Below are 18054 nucleotides of genomic sequence, written 5' to 3'. Positions count from 1 at the left end.
AAAAAAATAAGCAAGTTGGAAATGATTTTATGGAAGTAAGATTAGTTCTTAAAATTACTGTTCAGAGTTAGATGTGACCCTGGAGGCCATCTGGTCTACCAGGTTTCTCAGCCAGATTTCCATGCAGGCTGCAGCTGCTTGGAAAGATGGAGAGTGCTGGCCATCCATAGGAACCAGTTTCCATAGTTAGTCAACCTTTCAGCCCTACTTGTGGTCAAAGAGATTATAGCTATTGCTCCTTCCTTGCCTGTGTGGCCACTTGATCACAGAAGGAAATTAATTGGCCTGGCATGATTTGCCTTTTGAAAAGTCACATTGGTTTCCACCCAATACTTTGTGCTTTTCAAGTTGATACTAATTGACTGATGTTAAGTTCTGTATTTTCCCTGATATTGAAGTTAAGCTGACAGGTCTATAATTACCAGGATTGTCCTTTTTCCCTTTTTAAAAAGATGAGCACTTCATTTACCCTTTTTCAGTCTACAGGGACTTTCTTTATCCTCTTGAGTTCTCAAAAATAATCACTAGCAGCTATGTAATAACACCTGCCAATTCCTTAAGTACTCTTCGAAGTATGTCATCAGGCCCTGCTGATTTGCCTAAAGCCGGCTTTTCAAAATACTCTTTAACCATTTTATTCCCTATTCTTGTTTGCCCTGACTAGGTTGGCATTGTTCTGATAACTGAATCTCTGATGATTTTTTTTTTTTTAATTTAAGAACTACAAAGTCTCACTATCTTTTTCCTGTCATTGTCATGAACTTCTTTTCCTGTCTTTGACATGCTAAGTGAGATATTTCCTTGGAACTCTAGTTTAGTCTCATATCACTAGATAGGTTTATCTGTTACTCTTTATGTCTCCTATAAATTGGATTTCTTGTTCTTTGTTGTACTGGTGGAACATACTGTGTGTTTCAGTGACATGGATTTGTTTTAGACACATTTGTGTGGTTTAGGTGTTCTTGCCAGCGACCTCTGCTAACCTGAGATTCAATTTTTTTTTTTTTTTGAAAAAACAACTCTTTATTTTGGGATAATTTTGATTTACAGAAAAATTGCAAAAGTAGCACAGAGAGCTCAATGTGGTTAACTAAGGCTAATTTCTTACATAACCTAAGGCTAATTTCTTATATAACCTGGTACACTTGTCTAAACCAAGAAATTAATGTTGGTAGATTACTACCAACTATATTATATAAACTGGATTCCACCAGTTTTTCCACTGATGTGCTTTTTTTCTGTTCCAGGATCCAATCCAGGATCTCACATTGTATTTAGGAGATTTGTTTAAAATTTTTTTATTTTCAATGATTCAAAATGATACTGTGTGAAAAATGTCCATCAAGATTCTACTAATCTTTACATATTTAATGAATTATTTTTATCTATAGGAATCAAACTAGGCTTGTGTAGTTTTATGCTAAAAATACTGTCCTCCATACACTTCAAAGGTCAGTTTGACAATCTGAGCTCTAGTGAATATCAGGGCATGCTCCTTGTAAGCCAGCACCAGGGAATAGAGCCTGGGAAAATTGCTCAGAAAGGCCCTTCCTTTTCTGGCTAGACCATTTTATTTTGATATCTCTGTAGTTCATTTCTCCTTTCATTGTAGTTGAGACATTCTTTTGATTCCTGGGCAGGGCCAGGACGAGAGTGCAGCAAGTGAGGTGCAACTTTTAAGGAGGTGCTCAGTTTAAGGGCGGAGCAGGTGCAGGTTGGCACTTGAAGAGCTACTGTCCACAGATTTTGCACCCAAGGGACCTCACTTGCTTCACTCTAGACTCTGCTCTGCTCTGCTCCTGGGTTTTGGAGCATAATGTGACCTTGATTTACAAGGTCCTATCATTTTCTTCCCTATCACTTACCCCTTGCCTGCCACTCCTTCTGTTACATATAACATCTGCTGTGATATTTCAATTTTCTTACGTACCTGTGGCCCTAAACCATGACTTCTTGCATATTTCTCCAGCACCTTGTTAGCTATTAGTCAAAATTTCATAAAGTCTTGGGTTTCCCTTTTTTCCCCACATTACATTTCTGTATGGAAGGTAGATCTTAAAGGGATTTTCTGAGTGGATGAGTATAAGCCTACATATAATTGTGTATTTGTATGCGTAGTGTGCAATTTAAATTCTGCTCTAAGTGCCAGGAAGAAAGAGCCTGTTTTAAAGCTTGTTTCAAGCTGTTAGACCTTCTTCTGGGCAATTAGAATACTGAAATGCGATTTAATGACTTTCTTCTTCCAAGGTGCCAGGTACATTTATAAGCCACATGGTTTTCCCTGACTGGGAGAATAAGTAAACTCATGACAGCAATGATGAAAATATCCTAAAATGTTAATATTTAGAAAGAAGTAAATTATGATAATCTTCTTCCTGAGATCTATTTAGGAAAACCAATGAATTTTTCTGTATTTCTGACTTCCCAAGGAAAAGATAGGAATGCTTGGCCAGACAAGGTAGAGATGCTCTGTTGGTAGCATTTTTAGGGCATTGCAGAGGGACAATTTGTGGTTTCTGTAGCGAGGTCATAAGTGCTGGGAGAACTCTAACAGACATGATGAAGCCAGTTGCTTGGCCGCAAATGTTGAAGAACACAGTGGTTGCTTTCACAGCCTCCAAGAGGCTAACTTGGGGGTCCAGCCACATGTCCGTGCAACGAGTATCAGCTTTATGTTTACCAAGAATTCAAGTCACTAAAATGGCAATGAAGTAAGGAATTCTTGGAAACCCAAAGCGTTTAGAGAGCTGTGGGAAAACATCTCCCAGCTGGCTTCCCAGCTTGTGTGGATAAATTTAGAGACTGATTTCGAGACCTTAGGTTTAGAGTTTCCAAAGAAGAAAACCTCAGGCTGAAATGAAGTTGCCCCAGCTGCTAAACTGCCTAGACTACAGGTAAGTATTAGTTCAGCATCACAGTCTCAGGAAAGATGATCATGCCAGGTTTTAATGTCCACACACGTGGAGAGTAAGTGTTACTGAGTGTCTTGGCTTGGGCATCTCTGAAATCGGGCTCTGTGATAAGAAACTGAGTGTTAAGCAGTGGTCTATGTGGGAGGTGATCTTAGGGAACTCTGGTAGGGAGTGGGGGACTGAGACAAGGAAGGAGAGGAAGCTGTTGGGGATGTGTCATCAAGCCAGTTACCAACGTGGGCCACCGGTCTCAGTCTTCCCATTGTGGAAGTCTGTGAGAAGGCAAAGAGTATGCCTCTCAAGTTACCTCTAAGAGAGAAGATAGGAAGAGAGGTTATTTGGTCAACTATTTCCCCATCTGTTATAGGTTGAGGGCTGCTTCTAGGAGCATTAACTCTTCAGCACTTCAGATTGTCCTATGATTGGGTTCAGGCATCACAGGCAATGAGGAGCAGGTATGGCAACCAAGAACCCCTGCAGCGCTGATGAACAGCAACACCTTGGAACAGGTGTGATGGTTTTTATGTTCATGGTTGACTCAGAAGTTTGTCTGAGGTCCCTTAGGAGATGCTACTCTCCTTCTGTCACTGTGATCTGGTATTTTTAGGTCAATGTGGCCATACATCCAGGTGTGAAAGGCCAGATAAGGAAAAGACCGTGCCTCAGATGTAGATGACCTTGGAGATAACTAGATTGAAAAATCCTGAGGGCAAGCATCGCATTTTCCATGTGTGTGTTAGCATGTGCATGTTTACTTCTCTCTCACTGCTTGCTCAATAAGTACTCTTGAGTAACCAGTGGAACTTCCTATCGTTCCTGCCCAAGGCAGCAGAGGTAGGTAGCAGCGGCGGATTGCTTACATGGCTGCTGTTCAACATTGCCTCCTCCACGCAGAGCTGACTGTCTTGCAAGGTCTTTCCCTGTCTCTTGCAGACATCGTGCAGATTCTTAATGTCGAGTTGCAGGCTCAACAACTTGCTATTCAGGCTGTTCACTTCTCTGTCTCTCTCCACCGCCTAGGCAGCCAGAAAAACAAAAGCATCAATTATAAGCTATCAAGAAAATGCTTACTTTCGTTCACTTAACTGGTTGACAGAGACTTTAAATTTGCTGGAAATTTGTCCATCAACTCATAGCTGTTATTACTCATTCTGTGTAACATTTACATAGTTTCCATTTGCCAGGTGTCTGAGTGCTCTGCATTATTCAGACAATTACTTATTTATATTAATTAATCTTCACCACACTGCTGTGGGTGCATCACAGACAATTCCCCTGTTTTTCAAGAGGAAGTCAGTGCCTAGAATAATTCCAGGCACCTAGTGGACTATCTATAAATATTAATGGCTCTGCCACTGAGGAAACGAACATATTGAGATGTCAAATGAACTTGTCAAGACAAGGATAGTGAATCAGTGATGGAGTTGATGCAGGATTCTGAAATCTCTTACCTTTCTCTTCCACCACTAAACCAAATAATCTCCCTCATCTCTAAACCTAGTGCTTTTTTTTGGAGGTGTTCACCAATGGGAATAGAAGTGAAAGCCTTGGGCTGGTGGTATAAGATCCCTGTCTTTGATTATGAGTGAAAAAGATTAGCTAATTGTTGCTAGGTGAGAATGGAAAGTAGTGATAAAGATCAAGATTGAGAGTGCGTAGGGGAGCAGCTTGGGTGGGCCTGAGGGTGCAGAGCTGTGGTGAGAGGGTGGGGCTCCATCACACTAGGATGCCACCTCCTACACCCTGTTGTGGATGGCAACGGTGTGAAAAGGAATTAGGAAGAAGTCCTCTGTGAGCCCATGTAGCGCTTCAGTCCTGTTACTGTGCTGGCTTTTTACAACACTCACAAGCATAGGCATTGCCACCTCTGAGTTTTAGATCTAGGAACAGCGGCTGGTGTGCTTATGGTATGGTATGTGCTTATGGTAATCTGTCTCTTAGACTAGATTATGCAGAAGGTTCTGAAGTGAGGATTGGTGGCATCTATTAAAGAAACGCTCCCAGGAGAAACCAGCAAGGAAAAGGGGGAAGCAGGACAGGGAAAAGGAAGAAACCAAGCAAGGGTACAATTTCAGAAAAAGTCCTGTGGGCAGTAGCTTTACCCTGACTCCCCAGGGAACTCCAGAGTATGAGGTACACCCAAGAGTCTGTTCTGATTGGCAGCCATGAAAGCTGGACTGTTACACTGGCATCAGCCAGTCAATGGTCAACGGCCACCCCATTGGATGTAAGGTCTGCAGACTTGCAGCTCTCTGCTCCTACAGGCAAAGTGACCTCAGTAGTCTAAGGACAATTCTAAGACAGCTGCAGCTGCAAAAGCACACAGAAGGCAGAATATGGGTGCACTGAAATGGTGAAGGGATCTAAGTCACAGTGCCCAAGGCCCCGTATCAGGTTAGCAGTAGGCCAGGAGAGCACGTTCTTCCTGACCCTGTGGCCAGTGCTCGGCCACCACATCCGTCTGGCTTCTGAAATATATGAGCTACAGAACACACATTCCCAGGGGGACTGGAGACCTGCTATGGACATTGTAAATCAAACCTCACTGGACAGGGCAGTTGAAGAGACCTCTGCACAAGGCTCAGGGGGGCCAGAGGACAATGGCAAGAATCGGACACTGCAATGTCAGAGTATTCGGAATTCAGAAGGTTTCCCAGAAGTGCTGCTGTCTCAGCTGATTTATTTCTTCATTTCCATTTAGTACCTGGATTTTTTTTTTTTTTTTTTTTTTTTACCACTTTACAGTTTAATTAGGTTAACGGCATGGCTCTGTCATTAAAAGGATTTCATTATCTCAAAACTCTCCCTCCTCCTCTTTTGCTCCTGTCCCTTGCTCCTCACTTCCAGAAAAATAACAGTGGATGTCAACTGCCCCAAGCATGTAATTACCATTAAGGCAATTACCAGGGATTCTCTTAAGAGAATATGTGTAGAGTGGCTAAAAAAATTGGTGTACACTGTTTTCTAACTTGAATACAAAATCCTTGATAAGGAGCAGCAGTTTGCTTTAGATCCTTTTTGTCATGATTGCCATTGCCACACTGGGAAGAGGGTGTGGTGCCTCACTGGGAAGTGGGACCCTAGGGGTCCCCATCACTCTTGCCACAGGACCATGTTTCTTTGGCATCTCTGAGTAGATTAGATGACAACACAATGGCTGCTCTACATCAGAGCCAAAGGCCCTATACTCTGAGTCTAGTGCACTGAGGGCTCACTAACAAAATACCAATGATATGTAACTTGAGCCTCTCTAACTTAAAAGTTAAATCTCAGACCAATAGAAATATCCCTTCTCCCTCCAGTTTTGGATGTCCTCTGAGTAGAATGTTTGCTAGCACAATTCTTTTGCACCACCAGAAGTTGAGAATTAGATCTTTAATGTAGCTGATCTCATCTAATTTGGACATTTAGCTTTGGCTCAGAGTCTCTGAGAAAATTTCTTCATTCATAAAACAAGAGGTTTGGAATAAATCATCTTTCTTTCAGGATTCCCTAAACTGATGGAATAACAAATGTGTTTTGATGGATGTCAAATAAAATTTACTTTTTAAATCAAAACTTAACAATTCATGCCTAAAGACCAAATTTTAAAGGGGTTTGATGTATTAGAACAGGAGTGAAGATGCTGGGAGAACAGTAAGATAATTCCATGAACCATGTTCCTTTTTCAACTGTAGGAAGTTATTAGAAGAGGTTGTGTTCACCTCAGAACTCCAGAAAGGCAATTGTTTCTGGGGTCCCAGCAAACCTAATTTCTTGCTAATATCTTCCACAGATATTAGCTGTAAACTATTTATAATCCTATCTACTTTATGAAGGCTAAATTCCAGGGCAGATGCCTTTTGAGTATCAACATGCAGTAGAAATAGATTTAATGTGACATTTCATCAATCATATCTCTGTAACCAGTACTAGGGCATGAGATGAACTGAGATTCATAATACTGACCCTCAGGCACCGTCTGATCCTGTCCTGGATCTGAAGTCATTAATGATGGCTGAAATCACAAGCCTTTGCTGCTAGGTGAGTTTTCATTTACATGGGCCATGCACTTAGAAACCCAATTTTGCTTATATGAAGTTGGAACCTGGTCCCTCTGCTTTGAAACATATGACATCAGCAGCAGTTACCAACTTTCAGGCAAAATGGTGAGTGCTGATATTACGGTTGCTACCATACTCATGATAATTATTGGAAAATAGGTTATTTACTGAAGCAAATTTTCTGTATTGATTAAATGGGTCTTTTGTCAAAGAACATGCCTTCGCAAACATATATTTCCAAAGAAGAGAAGAAATTTTGCTCTAGGCTTCCAAGTATTGACAGATATCCTCATGCTACTTCTTAGGGAAAGCTGATATTAAATTGGAGCTTGTGATTCAGTAGCACTTTCAGAGCCCAGGAGCATTGCAGAGATTCAAAATGGCAGCATTCCCAGGGATTTAGCACCTGAACAAGAAGCTTGGGTGGCAGTTTCCAGAGTAATTTTGGAGTCAACCAGTAACACCTTAAAGGTCATCATCTTTGGGAAATTATCTTATTTGTCTGAGGATGAGGACAAATTTTCAACTCTCAGTGGAAACTGACTTTAAACCATCACTAATACCACAGCCATTCAAAATACATCAATGTATGGTGAGAGTTATGCTTTAAAAAGCATAAAACCTTAAACACTAATGTTGGTTCAGGAATTTTTGCATTTCATTTGTGTAATAATAGAGTTGGCAGTTATCTACAGTAATTTCGAACACTATTATTGGTATTACTAACTTGATTCCTCAACTTACTTTTCCATTTATAGAAACATGACAGGTTTTGCATTACTTGTGATGAGAATTAATGGGTACTTATGCAAGGTTTTGCCTGTGAACAAAAACTTCAGAACCAATTATGCTCATATAGTGAAGAATGAGTATATAGTGTTCTAAATTCCTTAAAAATTGGCACACTTGGCCAAGCCTGGTGACTCATGTCTATACTCCTAGCACTCTAAGAGGCTGAGGCAGGAGGATCGCTTGAGGCCAGGAGTTCAAGACCAGCCTGAACAGGAGTGTGACCCTGTCTCTACAAAAAATAGAAAAATTAGCTGGGTGTGGTGGTGCATGCCTGTAGTTCCAACTACTCGGGCAGCAGAGACAGGAAGATTGCTTGAGCCCAGGAGTTTGAGGTTGCTGTGAGCTATGATGATGCCACCGCACTCTAGCCCAGGTGACAGAGCAAGACTCCATCTCAATAAATAAATAAATAAATAAAAATTGGCACATGGCATATGGCAGAAATCAGCTACCTATGGAATGTGGGCTAATTTTTGTTGGCACTTGGGCAGTTGCCATAGACTTTTCACCATGATGTCCTTGGAGAAATTATTTCACTAGAAGGTAAACTCCATGGGAGTAGGAATCCCTGTCTATTTTGTTCACTGCTTTATCCTCAGCTCCTAGAACAATGCCTGGGACGTCAAAGGTGCTCCGAAGATATCAGTTAAATGAAGAAATGGCCTTCTAGAAAATCCATACTAGATCTTTGTTCCCTGCAAAACTGCCAGCAAGTGCTGAACAGCTCCGGTAATCCAGCAGGAAACGAGCAGAAACGCCTCACCTTTTGGTAAGAGGTCTGTTAAAAAGTACATGTCTTGTGGGACAACTCTATGCTAACCATAATAGCCCCTTAAATCCTTTCTGAAACAAGTCAAGGAATACACAAACACAGTTTGATCAAACAATTAAATTAATCAGAACACTCCATTTTTATATCATTCCAGATAAAGAGAGAAAGTTGGCAACAATAGTTAATATAATATTTATTAAGTGCTTTTTACAGGCAGTATCTTATTTAATCCTTATACCAAGCCTTTTAAATAGGTGCTCATCATTCATATTTTAAAGGCAAAGCGAAGGGGCAAAAGAATATTAGAGTAGGCAACATGCTCAGTGTTACACTGCTAGACCCGCCTAGCTCGAGTCTGGGTTCTCAAACACTGTGCTCTGCTGCCCACCTCTGTCCACGATATTTTGTGATGCTTATAACTGGAATTTTGAATCACAAAACTTGAAAAGAAGTCCCCGGTAACAAAGGTTTAACTCCAGGTATGTAGAGGAGTTCATACACTTACCTCATCTTTCATTCCCTTGGCAGTTCTCAATTCTCCTTTAAGCTTTAGCATTTTCTGAGCTTTGTTATAAACCTGAAAAAGTTCAAGTGTTTAAGATGGAAAAAGTATAAATAAGCCTGGCCCTTTAAAGATTTTCCCAGCTGGATCTATGCCCTCAGCAGGTGGTTTGGAAAATTTTCCTGAACTGTTAGCAATAAGTACTTGCCTACCAATCAGTTTGTGTTTTCAAAAGTGTGTTAAAACCTTCACATGGCAGTACCATGCTTTTACATCTTTTCCAGAACACCACTAGTTGGTGGACCAAATAGATTCTGAATTCACCCTTCTTGGAAAGCAAAAGGTCTGAATCAAGTTTACTTGCTAGATTTCTAAGTATCCTATGGCTCTGATATGGTTAACATTATGCACTTATTATGGACCAGACATGTGTGCATTACCCAACTTCATTCTCACAGTAACCCTGGGAGGCAAGTACTACTATTATTCTCATTTTACAGGGAAGGAAACTGAGGCCCAGAGAGGCAAAGTGTCTTACCCAAGGTCACATAAGCTCTCTTACTACTCCATGAGGTACCTCCATTAATTTTTTAACTATTAATTTGAGTTACCTGATGATGTAATGTTTCTGAAGCATCAACTTGCCATAATATAGGTGCTTGTAGTATTAGGAAACTTGTAAAGTGCTGAGAGTTATCTAGATAGAATGCCTCCAAGGAAACAAAAGGTTTTTGCACATGTATGTGTGTGTAAGTACAGGATGATGCATTTGAGGTCATAATGCACTGAACTTATTAAAATAATCTAATTCATTATGTTTTAAACTCTAAGATTAGAGGAAATTTCTACCAGACACTTACCTGCAGAATAGTTCAAAGAATGAGAAGTTATCGAAATACTCATTCTTTGTAATGAACCACATCCCCACCCCTAATATAAGCCAAGAGGAAGAAAGAGTGCTGGTGATACACGGAATTTGGAATGTTTTATGGAGTTGTATTCTGATTTTCTGCATTGTGTACCCTCTTAGGTCTTCATGCACACAGATGCATCATGGGAATAATGACGTAGCTCAAGCTTACCTGGTAGGGATAGGCTAGAGGATGTTGCAGTAACAAAAAGCCCCAAATGTCAATGGCTTAAAGCTATGAAGGTTTAATTTTCACTCACACTATGTGTCCTCTGTAAGTCAGCTGGGGCTGTGCTCCACATTGTCCTCTGTTGGTGGAACTTCTATTATCTAGTATGTTGCCTGTTGCCATGGCAGCAGAAAGGGAATTTAGTGAATCACACACTGGTTCTTAAAGTGGAAGTGACACACTCACTTCTGCTCACATTTCATTGGCCCAAACAAGCTTAATGTCTTCCTTTGTCCCTCCAAAGAAATACAGGAATACCTTGGAGATATTGTGGGTTTGGTTCCAGACCAAATAAAGCAAATATTGCAATAAAGTGAATCACACAAATTTCTTGGTTTCCTAGTGCATATAAAAGTTATGTTTACACTATAGTGTAATCTATTAAGTGTGCAATAGCATTATGTCTAAAAAATGTGCATAACTGAATTAAGAAATATTGCTAAAAATGCTGACAGAGACAGGAAGTGAACACATGCTGTTGGAAAAATGGCACCAATATACTTGCTTGATATAGAGTTGCCACAAACCTTCAATTTGTAAAAATGCAGTATCTGTGAAGTACAATAAAGTGAAATACAATAAAACAAGGTATGTCTGGGTTGATGAACATCACAAGCAACTTCCACACTAGGCAAGCAAGAAGATTAAAATATTGTGGCATCCTGGGTAAGAAAAAAATAAAAATAAAAATACTGTGGCATAAAAGAACACTAAACAAGGCTCTAGGCCACCAAGCTTATAAACCTGGTTTAGCACCTAATTTGAGGAGTGGCCTTTGGAAAGGCCCTCATCTCTCTGAGCGTTCATTTCTGCCTCTATAAACAGGGAAGTTGTACTGAATTGTCTTTAAGGTCTTTTCTAGGTCTAACGTTTACTGATTCAGTGCTCTTCCATGACGGACATCTTTCTTTAGTAGGAACCATGAACTCAGCCCAAACGTCACACAAATTTGTCATGAAACTAATGTATCCTTGAGGGTAATATTTCTCTACTAGCAGACCCACTGGATGATCAGGAGATGATTCTTAAATCACATGAAATCTTGAAATCTTGTCCAAAAGACGGAAAAACGATTTTCTAGATTATGATGGTTTCATCCACTAAGGAGTTACACAGCTATCATTGCAAGGGCCAAGAACCTTTGGAAGGAAAAGTGGAAGGCATAGGTTCTAATATTTGTATGAGAATACGTTGGACTTTGCTGAGTATAATAAGTCAGAAGAAAAATAGAGAGTTGAATTTTGTTCCATGAAGGAGACATAGGAATTCTCTGAGCCATTAATAATAGCAGCAGGCAATTTGGAAGTGCTCACTATATGATAAAGTTCTGATGCATTTGACAGTAATGTTTGCCAGATGGATAAGGAAGAGTACTTCGAGGGAGCCTCAAATGCTTTATGGAATGATCACATGGACCTTCACAATGCTCTCTGAGGAGTGTGGCTGGACAGGTATTTTGTAGAGGAGGAGGTTCATCCCAAAGGGAGGGGCTTGCTACCAGATTACTGGTTACTAATTCTCTGGACTCAGGACTTCGTCAATGTCTTCTCTCTTCTTAGACCCTTGTTATTGCATCTTCTATTATGTTTCCTGCATCTCTGTTGAGATCTTCACTTCTTCATGCTTCATCTGCTGCATCTGCCCAGGGAACTACTTTCCGGTATTCAAAACTCCTGTTATTTGCTTTCTAAAGTAGGCCTTCTCTTGGTAAGAGCTATGCCTGGAGAAAAATAATCACAGTGAAAACAAAAACTTGGTCAGAGATCCTAGCAATGTTTTGTGCTTCCCCTCAGCCCACTCTCAGAGCACCTTGCAGATTTCCAAGAAACACCTAACACTACACCTCAAATGGGTGACTGGCACAACAGGTATGAAGTGAGGTGTGCAAAGAAAAATAACTACTTTTCTATTACTCAGCCTCTTGGTTGAGCCCCATTTCTACCAAATGTCAGAAAACATAATCTTAGTTATTTCTGAGACAGGGCCATCATTTTCAGGTTAAAAATGAAACAGTTCATGATTCCCTCAACTTCTTTAAGGCTTCTCCAGAGTGTGCCTAAGTTCTGGTGTGCTAGGCTAGATCCTGGCAACAGGGCAGCTTCTGGTCCATAGTCATGGGCATCCCTCCCAGCTGGAGTATGTTGAGGTATCTTTGCCCTGGTCAGTAGGCTGCACATACTGCATTTTCCTCATGCTATGGGCTTTGGGTTGGCTGGAACTTTCTCATCCTCTGAAGATGTTCTTCCATGCCCCTGATACAGACAGACAGACAGACAGACAGACAGACAGACAGACACACACACACACACACACACACACACACACACACACACACACACATATATGAGTGATCTCAGGCCTGCACTGACCAGTCCTATCTACCCATGTTTGGTCTTGAGAAGTGCTGAGAGAAAGAGGATAGGATGCCAGGATATTGTTCACATTCCTGGTTTTGATCAGAAGTCTCCCTGCCCTTGGATCACTAAACCCATCTAGGTATATATTGTTTCCCTTCCCTTTTGCTCCATCTCATAGATCTCACCAGGATCTAATTCTCCCGCTTATGTTCCAATTCTTATCCCTCCTCTTTCCTAAAGAGGGGCTTTGTTTAGTTTTGGGGACAGGAAGGAAAAAGGATACAAGTCCAGTGAAACACAGGTTGAGTGGGGCAGGACATGAAACACATCAGTTAGTACTTCATACACCATCTGTCCATATTGGGTTACACAAACACTGTAAACACAGACTGATGTTGGTTCTCTCCCCAAATGTGGGAGCTGCCTGGAGATATGGTAGACTGCTAGCCTTAGAGCAACACCGGCTTTTCCTTTTCCTTAATGATATTGATGAAAGAATATCAAGGATCTATTTTTCCTCATATGAAACATGTTTGGATTTTCAGGGAAAGAGATGCTTTTCAGTTTGAAGTTAAAGCTATCCCTGGGGGTGGGCGTCAGTAGAAACCAACTTAGGTTTACCTACACTCAGCCATGTCTTTCTTTTACTTATGCTGGGTTTTAGATTTTTCTCCAATGTTCTACCTCCTGCCAATGAAAGTGTGATGAATCCTAGAGCTCCTAATTGTTGAAATGATGAGAGGGTGCTCAGAATTTCCTCTATTTTTTAAAATATGAGCCCCATGAATGGACAGGGAGGCTCCTTGTATGCTGACTTATTTTTACCCAGAATGTGTGGTTAGAGCCATAGTGTGCAGAACCCTGGCCTGAAGATAGTCTACCTTATTGGATCCAAACCCAGTTCTAAAAGAGAAAATCCTGGTCATGTAGGGCATATCTGATGGGGCAGGGGTAGGAGGAGATGAGGCTGGAGATGGTTTAGCCAGGGTTTGGGATTCTGCATAGTATCATGGGGAACAGGAACCTGATACCAAGGTCACTGACTAATAGTCTAATAGGATTGAGGCTCTTCTGGAGAGAAATTAGGGCCATTTGGGTCTCTCCAGAAAGAGACTTTGGGATGACAGAAGATATGAAGGGCCAGGAGGAGCAGGAGAAGGAGTCCCAGGATTTATCAGACTCACTGACATAGGTGAAAACTTCTCTCCATGGCTGTCGTCTTTGGTACCCTTTACAGAGACTGTTTGTTGCCTGCTCCAACATCCATACTCTTTATCTTCTTTGGTAACAGAACCCTAATTCCATTGTGTGTCCATGTACTCACCTAGAAGACTATCTCCCAGCCTCTCTTGCAGCTGGCTAAGTTTTGGCCAATGAGATACAAGAGGAATTATTATGGGAAATTCCGGGAAATCTTAAAGAGAAGAGTGCATAGTTTTTTCTTTTATTCCCTCCTTCCTAACTGCTTGTAATGCTGATTTAATGCCTGGTGCTCTAGCAGCCATTTGGAACATGAAGAGATGCTCATAAGGATGGAAAGAGACTTAATGATGTGGAATCACCATGTCAGGCAGGGAAAGAGAAAGCATTCTCTATCTTGCTAAAATCACTGTATTTTGGATTTTTCCGTTTCATGCAGCTGAATCTAACGTGAATGGACAAAAGTACCCTGATTTATGTCCCTCTCAGAGGGACTACTTTATAATTCACTCTCTATTTCTAGCATCTCCACTAGTTGCTTCTACCGTACACTTTGGAACCCCTGTTTCATTGTGGACCAACTCTAACAATTCCACAGACATTTTTCTTAAAGGCCTCTTACCTTCTTCGACTTGCCTTGGTTTTCTCTTGCTACTCCATTTCTTTGTTTTCATTCTTTCTCCTTCTCCACTTGCTGTGTGGAGTAGAAACCAGGGAGGGGAAGAAAGTAACATACTCATCCCTCCTACTACTACCACCGTTTAAAGTTGTTCCCATACCATGTCATTCCCATGCCACTCAGTAAAATTTCCTTTTTTGAAGTATACACTCCATCTAATCTTGGTTGCTGTTATCATTGACTGACATGGGGAAAATTCTCCCACCTTATTGCTCTATGTCTGTCTGTCTTTATGAGATACAGTCTTACTGCTTGTCAAGTCACACAACTTCAAGACCCAACTCAATTGCCACTTTTGTCATCTTCCCTATAATGATGTGTAATATTAACACTTGTATGGAGGCTACTTTATGCCAGGCACTGTTCTAGACATGAACTATTAATAACATAGTTAATTGTCATAGCAGTCTTGCCAGGTAAGTACTCTTACCCCTTATAGCAGGGGCCCCCAACTTATGGTGAGTTGTATAATTATTTAATTATATATTACAAGATAATAATAATCATCATAGAAATAAAGTACACAATAAATGTAATGAATTTGTATCATCCCAAAAACCTCCCACCCCCTGGTCCATGGAAAAATTGTCTTCCATGAAAATGGTCCTTACTGCCAAAAAGGTTGGGGACTGCTGCCTTATAGCACTTTATCACTACCTCTTTTAACACAGCGATCTGCCTTTATTATGGTTATGTGAGATTTGCTTTGTCTCTCCACAAAGGTAGCAGTGGTTGAATCTGGTGAAAGAACAGGAGTATACAAACCTTTTTGAAATAATTTTAGATTTCCAGAAAAGTTGCAAAAACAATAGAGAACTTTCTGTACTGTGCACCCTTACTCTAGCTTTCCGTATGTTAGCATCTTACATGATGTTGATACAATGATCAACACTAAGAAACTATTAAAACCATTGACAAAACTACATGTTATGAGAATGTCATCTGTTTTTCTACTAATGTCCTTTTTCTGTTCTAGGATCTGATCCAGGATCCTCCATTGATCTTAGTTGTCCTGTCTCTTTAGCCTCCTGCAATCTGTGATAGTTTCTTAGTCTTCCCTTGTCTTTTACAGCTGGGGAACTTTTGAGGAGTACTGGCCAGTTATTTTATAGAATGCCCCTCAATTTGGATTTTATTGATGTTTTCTCACGCTTAGATTGAGGCTATGCATTTTGGGCAAATATATCATATACCTACTTAGTATATAATGTCAGGGAATATATGATGTCACTATATCTTATCACTGAGATGTTAATCTTGGTCAATTGGTTATGCTGGTGTCTACTGGATTCATTAATTACACAGTTACTATCCTTCTCATTATAATTAATAAATATGTTGGGGGAGACACTTTGAGAGTATACAAATATCCTGTTTTTCTTCAAACTTTCACCTGCTATCTTTAGCAAGGAGGCCATAGCTTGTAATAACAGTGGTATTACAGTGGTATTCTAATGGGGCATTTCTATTTCCTTTATTCCTTTTACTTTTATCCATTGGAATTCTTCTATAAAGAAGAGCTGCTCCTGCTCCCCCATTTAATTATTTGTTTATGTCAGTAAGAATTCATGGGCAACTATTTTATTTTATGGGTTATAATCTAATATTAGTATTTACTTTGTTGCTCCAATGTTCCTGCTCTGGCCATGGGGAGCTCTTTCAGGTTGGCTCGGGTGCCCTTTCAATAAGCTCCCACCCTCAAGCACTTCCTTCCTCTCCAGCACAAGATGCTCCAGGTTCATCTTGTATTTTCCCTGCCCCGGCCACTTCTTCATGGAGTCAGGGCTCACATTTTGACTCAAGTCATGGAACCTTGGGCATGTTCACTTCTCTGAGTCTCATTTCCTCACTTGGAAACAATTGGAATAATAATACCTACCTTACAGAGTTATCATGGGGATTAAATAAATAACATATGTGGAATGGGGGTAATATTTTAAAAATTTTAATGGGCTTTTTTTTTTTTTTTTTTCTCTGTCTCACTTTGTTGCCCAGGCTAGAGTGAGTGCCGTGGCGTCAGCCTAGCTCACAGCAACCTCAAACTCCTGGCTCAAGCAATCCTCCTGCCTCAGCCTCCCAAGTAGCTGGGACTACAGGCATTCGCCACCATGCCCGGCTAATATTTTGCATATATATTAGTTGGCCAATTAATTTCTTTCTATTTTTTATAGTAGAGACGGGGTCTCGCTCTTGCTCAGGTTGGTTTCAAACTCCTGACCTCGAGCAATCCGCCCGCCTCGGCCTCCCAGAGAGCTAGGATTACAGGCGTGAGCCACCACGCCCGGCCTCAATGGGCTTTTTTTTTTTTTTTGCTCTCTCTAACATAGAATCTGCTTCTTGAGTTGCCCTGGGCTGCCTTATGCCTGGTGCTATGCAACACGACTCTTGTCTTAAGAAAGGATTTTCCAAATTCTTTTCTCTCCCCAGCTCAGCCCTCCTCTACCTTCTCTCAGATTTCAAAGGGCTCAACAAAAGCTCAAGGCCTTTCGGAGGTGATATTATCAACTGGTATTCTCCTACATGCCTGCTTTCCAGCAGGAGAAGGGTTAAATACTTTGTGATAACTTCAGCACTGAACTGCCAAGTCTCTTAGGTTCAGCTCAGCAATCAAACTGCATAACCTAATAGAGCCCCTGGTGCTATGGGAAACACAAGACACTGATTTATATTTTAATATCAGTAATTTCCACAAGAGCAACATTTCTGAGTGTCATTTTACAATTTCTGTCAAATGCCAGCTCAGTTTTTCTTAATTCTGTTTATTGTGTCTGAATTTGCAACCTCATCCGCAATGCAGATTCTTGGCTCCCAGGAGAGAAGAACATTTCCATCTTTCTCTGGAATGGGAGGAATGGGGATGAGGGGCAGAAATGGGCTTATAAAATAATTGGAAATGCAAATGAAGTACTGTTTATTAAGAAATGCTTATGAAGTACTTTTAGTTAAAAAAAAAAAAAAAGAGGCAGTCCCAAATAAACTTTGCAAAAAATGACAAAAAAAAAAAAAAAAAAAAGGGGATGTTTGGGATCCAACCTGGAATCTTTTTTCCAGAAGAAAGAACTGTTTCTACACTGCAAAATCAAGAAGAGGGATCCAGTATGGGGAATATTTGGACATGTTTACGGTAAGATCATTGCTATGGCCATTAGCACCAGTGCAGGTTGTAAAGTTCTTTGGGATCCTTAAGGATCAAAGGTGCATGGCTACATAAATGCCAGATGTTGCCATTAGGAAGAAGGAGCCTGGTTCTCTCCTGTGTTCTTTGAACATCTAATAAAAGAACAAAGCTGGTGCTGCTGGCACCAAACCTCATCTCCTACTCTGAGCGCTTATGGGCCGGGAGTGCTTCCCGAGGCCCTTGGCTATAGATGTACACCCTTGCATGCCTAGGGTCGTCAGCTCCGCTTTCTGCATTGGTCCTTTCCTGGACAGTTGGTGAGCAACCTCCTGGAAGAACTCAACATGATGCTCTTCTTTGAGGCCTGAAACTTAGCTTTGGCCAGAGAGGATCTCTCCCTTGGTTGTTACAGAAAGCAGACCAAGAGTCACAGGCAAGGCACTTGCAAACCAGTGAAGCGTCTTGTGTGACTATCATGCGGGCCCTTCCCACATGGGAGCATTGTTAGTCTCCCCAGTCCTTCTTTCCTCCAAAGCCACA

At 40.9% G+C, this 18054-nt stretch overlaps 1 protein-coding gene across 3 annotated transcripts in view; it reads right to left on the bottom strand.

Annotated features, from left to right (window-relative positions):
• PMFBP1 (polyamine modulated factor 1 binding protein 1) overlaps positions 1 to 10000 on the bottom strand; it is a 52843-nt gene extending 42843 nt beyond the window's left edge. For 2 of the 3 annotated variants that reach the window (XM_012742533.2, XM_075995556.1), the window contains exons 1-3: positions 9882 to 10000; positions 9025 to 9096; positions 3773 to 3928 (exon numbers count right to left, since the gene is read on the bottom strand). In XM_012742533.2, coding sequence (XP_012597987.2) covers positions 3773 to 3928; positions 9025 to 9075 — 207 coding nt within the window. In that variant the 5' untranslated portion in view covers positions 9076 to 9096; positions 9882 to 10000. Of the gene's footprint in view, positions 1 to 3772; positions 3929 to 9024; positions 9097 to 9632; positions 9700 to 9881 lie in introns of those variants that run through there. The other variant, XM_012742531.3, reaches the window with a different exon arrangement.
• Positions 10001 to 18054: the final 8054 nt, after the last annotated feature.

Source organism: Microcebus murinus, chromosome 20 (assembly GCF_040939455.1).
Source record: "Microcebus murinus isolate Inina chromosome 20, M.murinus_Inina_mat1.0, whole genome shotgun sequence".
Taxonomy (NCBI): domain Eukaryota; kingdom Metazoa; phylum Chordata; class Mammalia; order Primates; family Cheirogaleidae; genus Microcebus; species Microcebus murinus.
The sequence above is the reverse complement of the archived record's forward strand: the minus strand, read 5'-3'. Positions and strand labels throughout refer to the sequence as shown.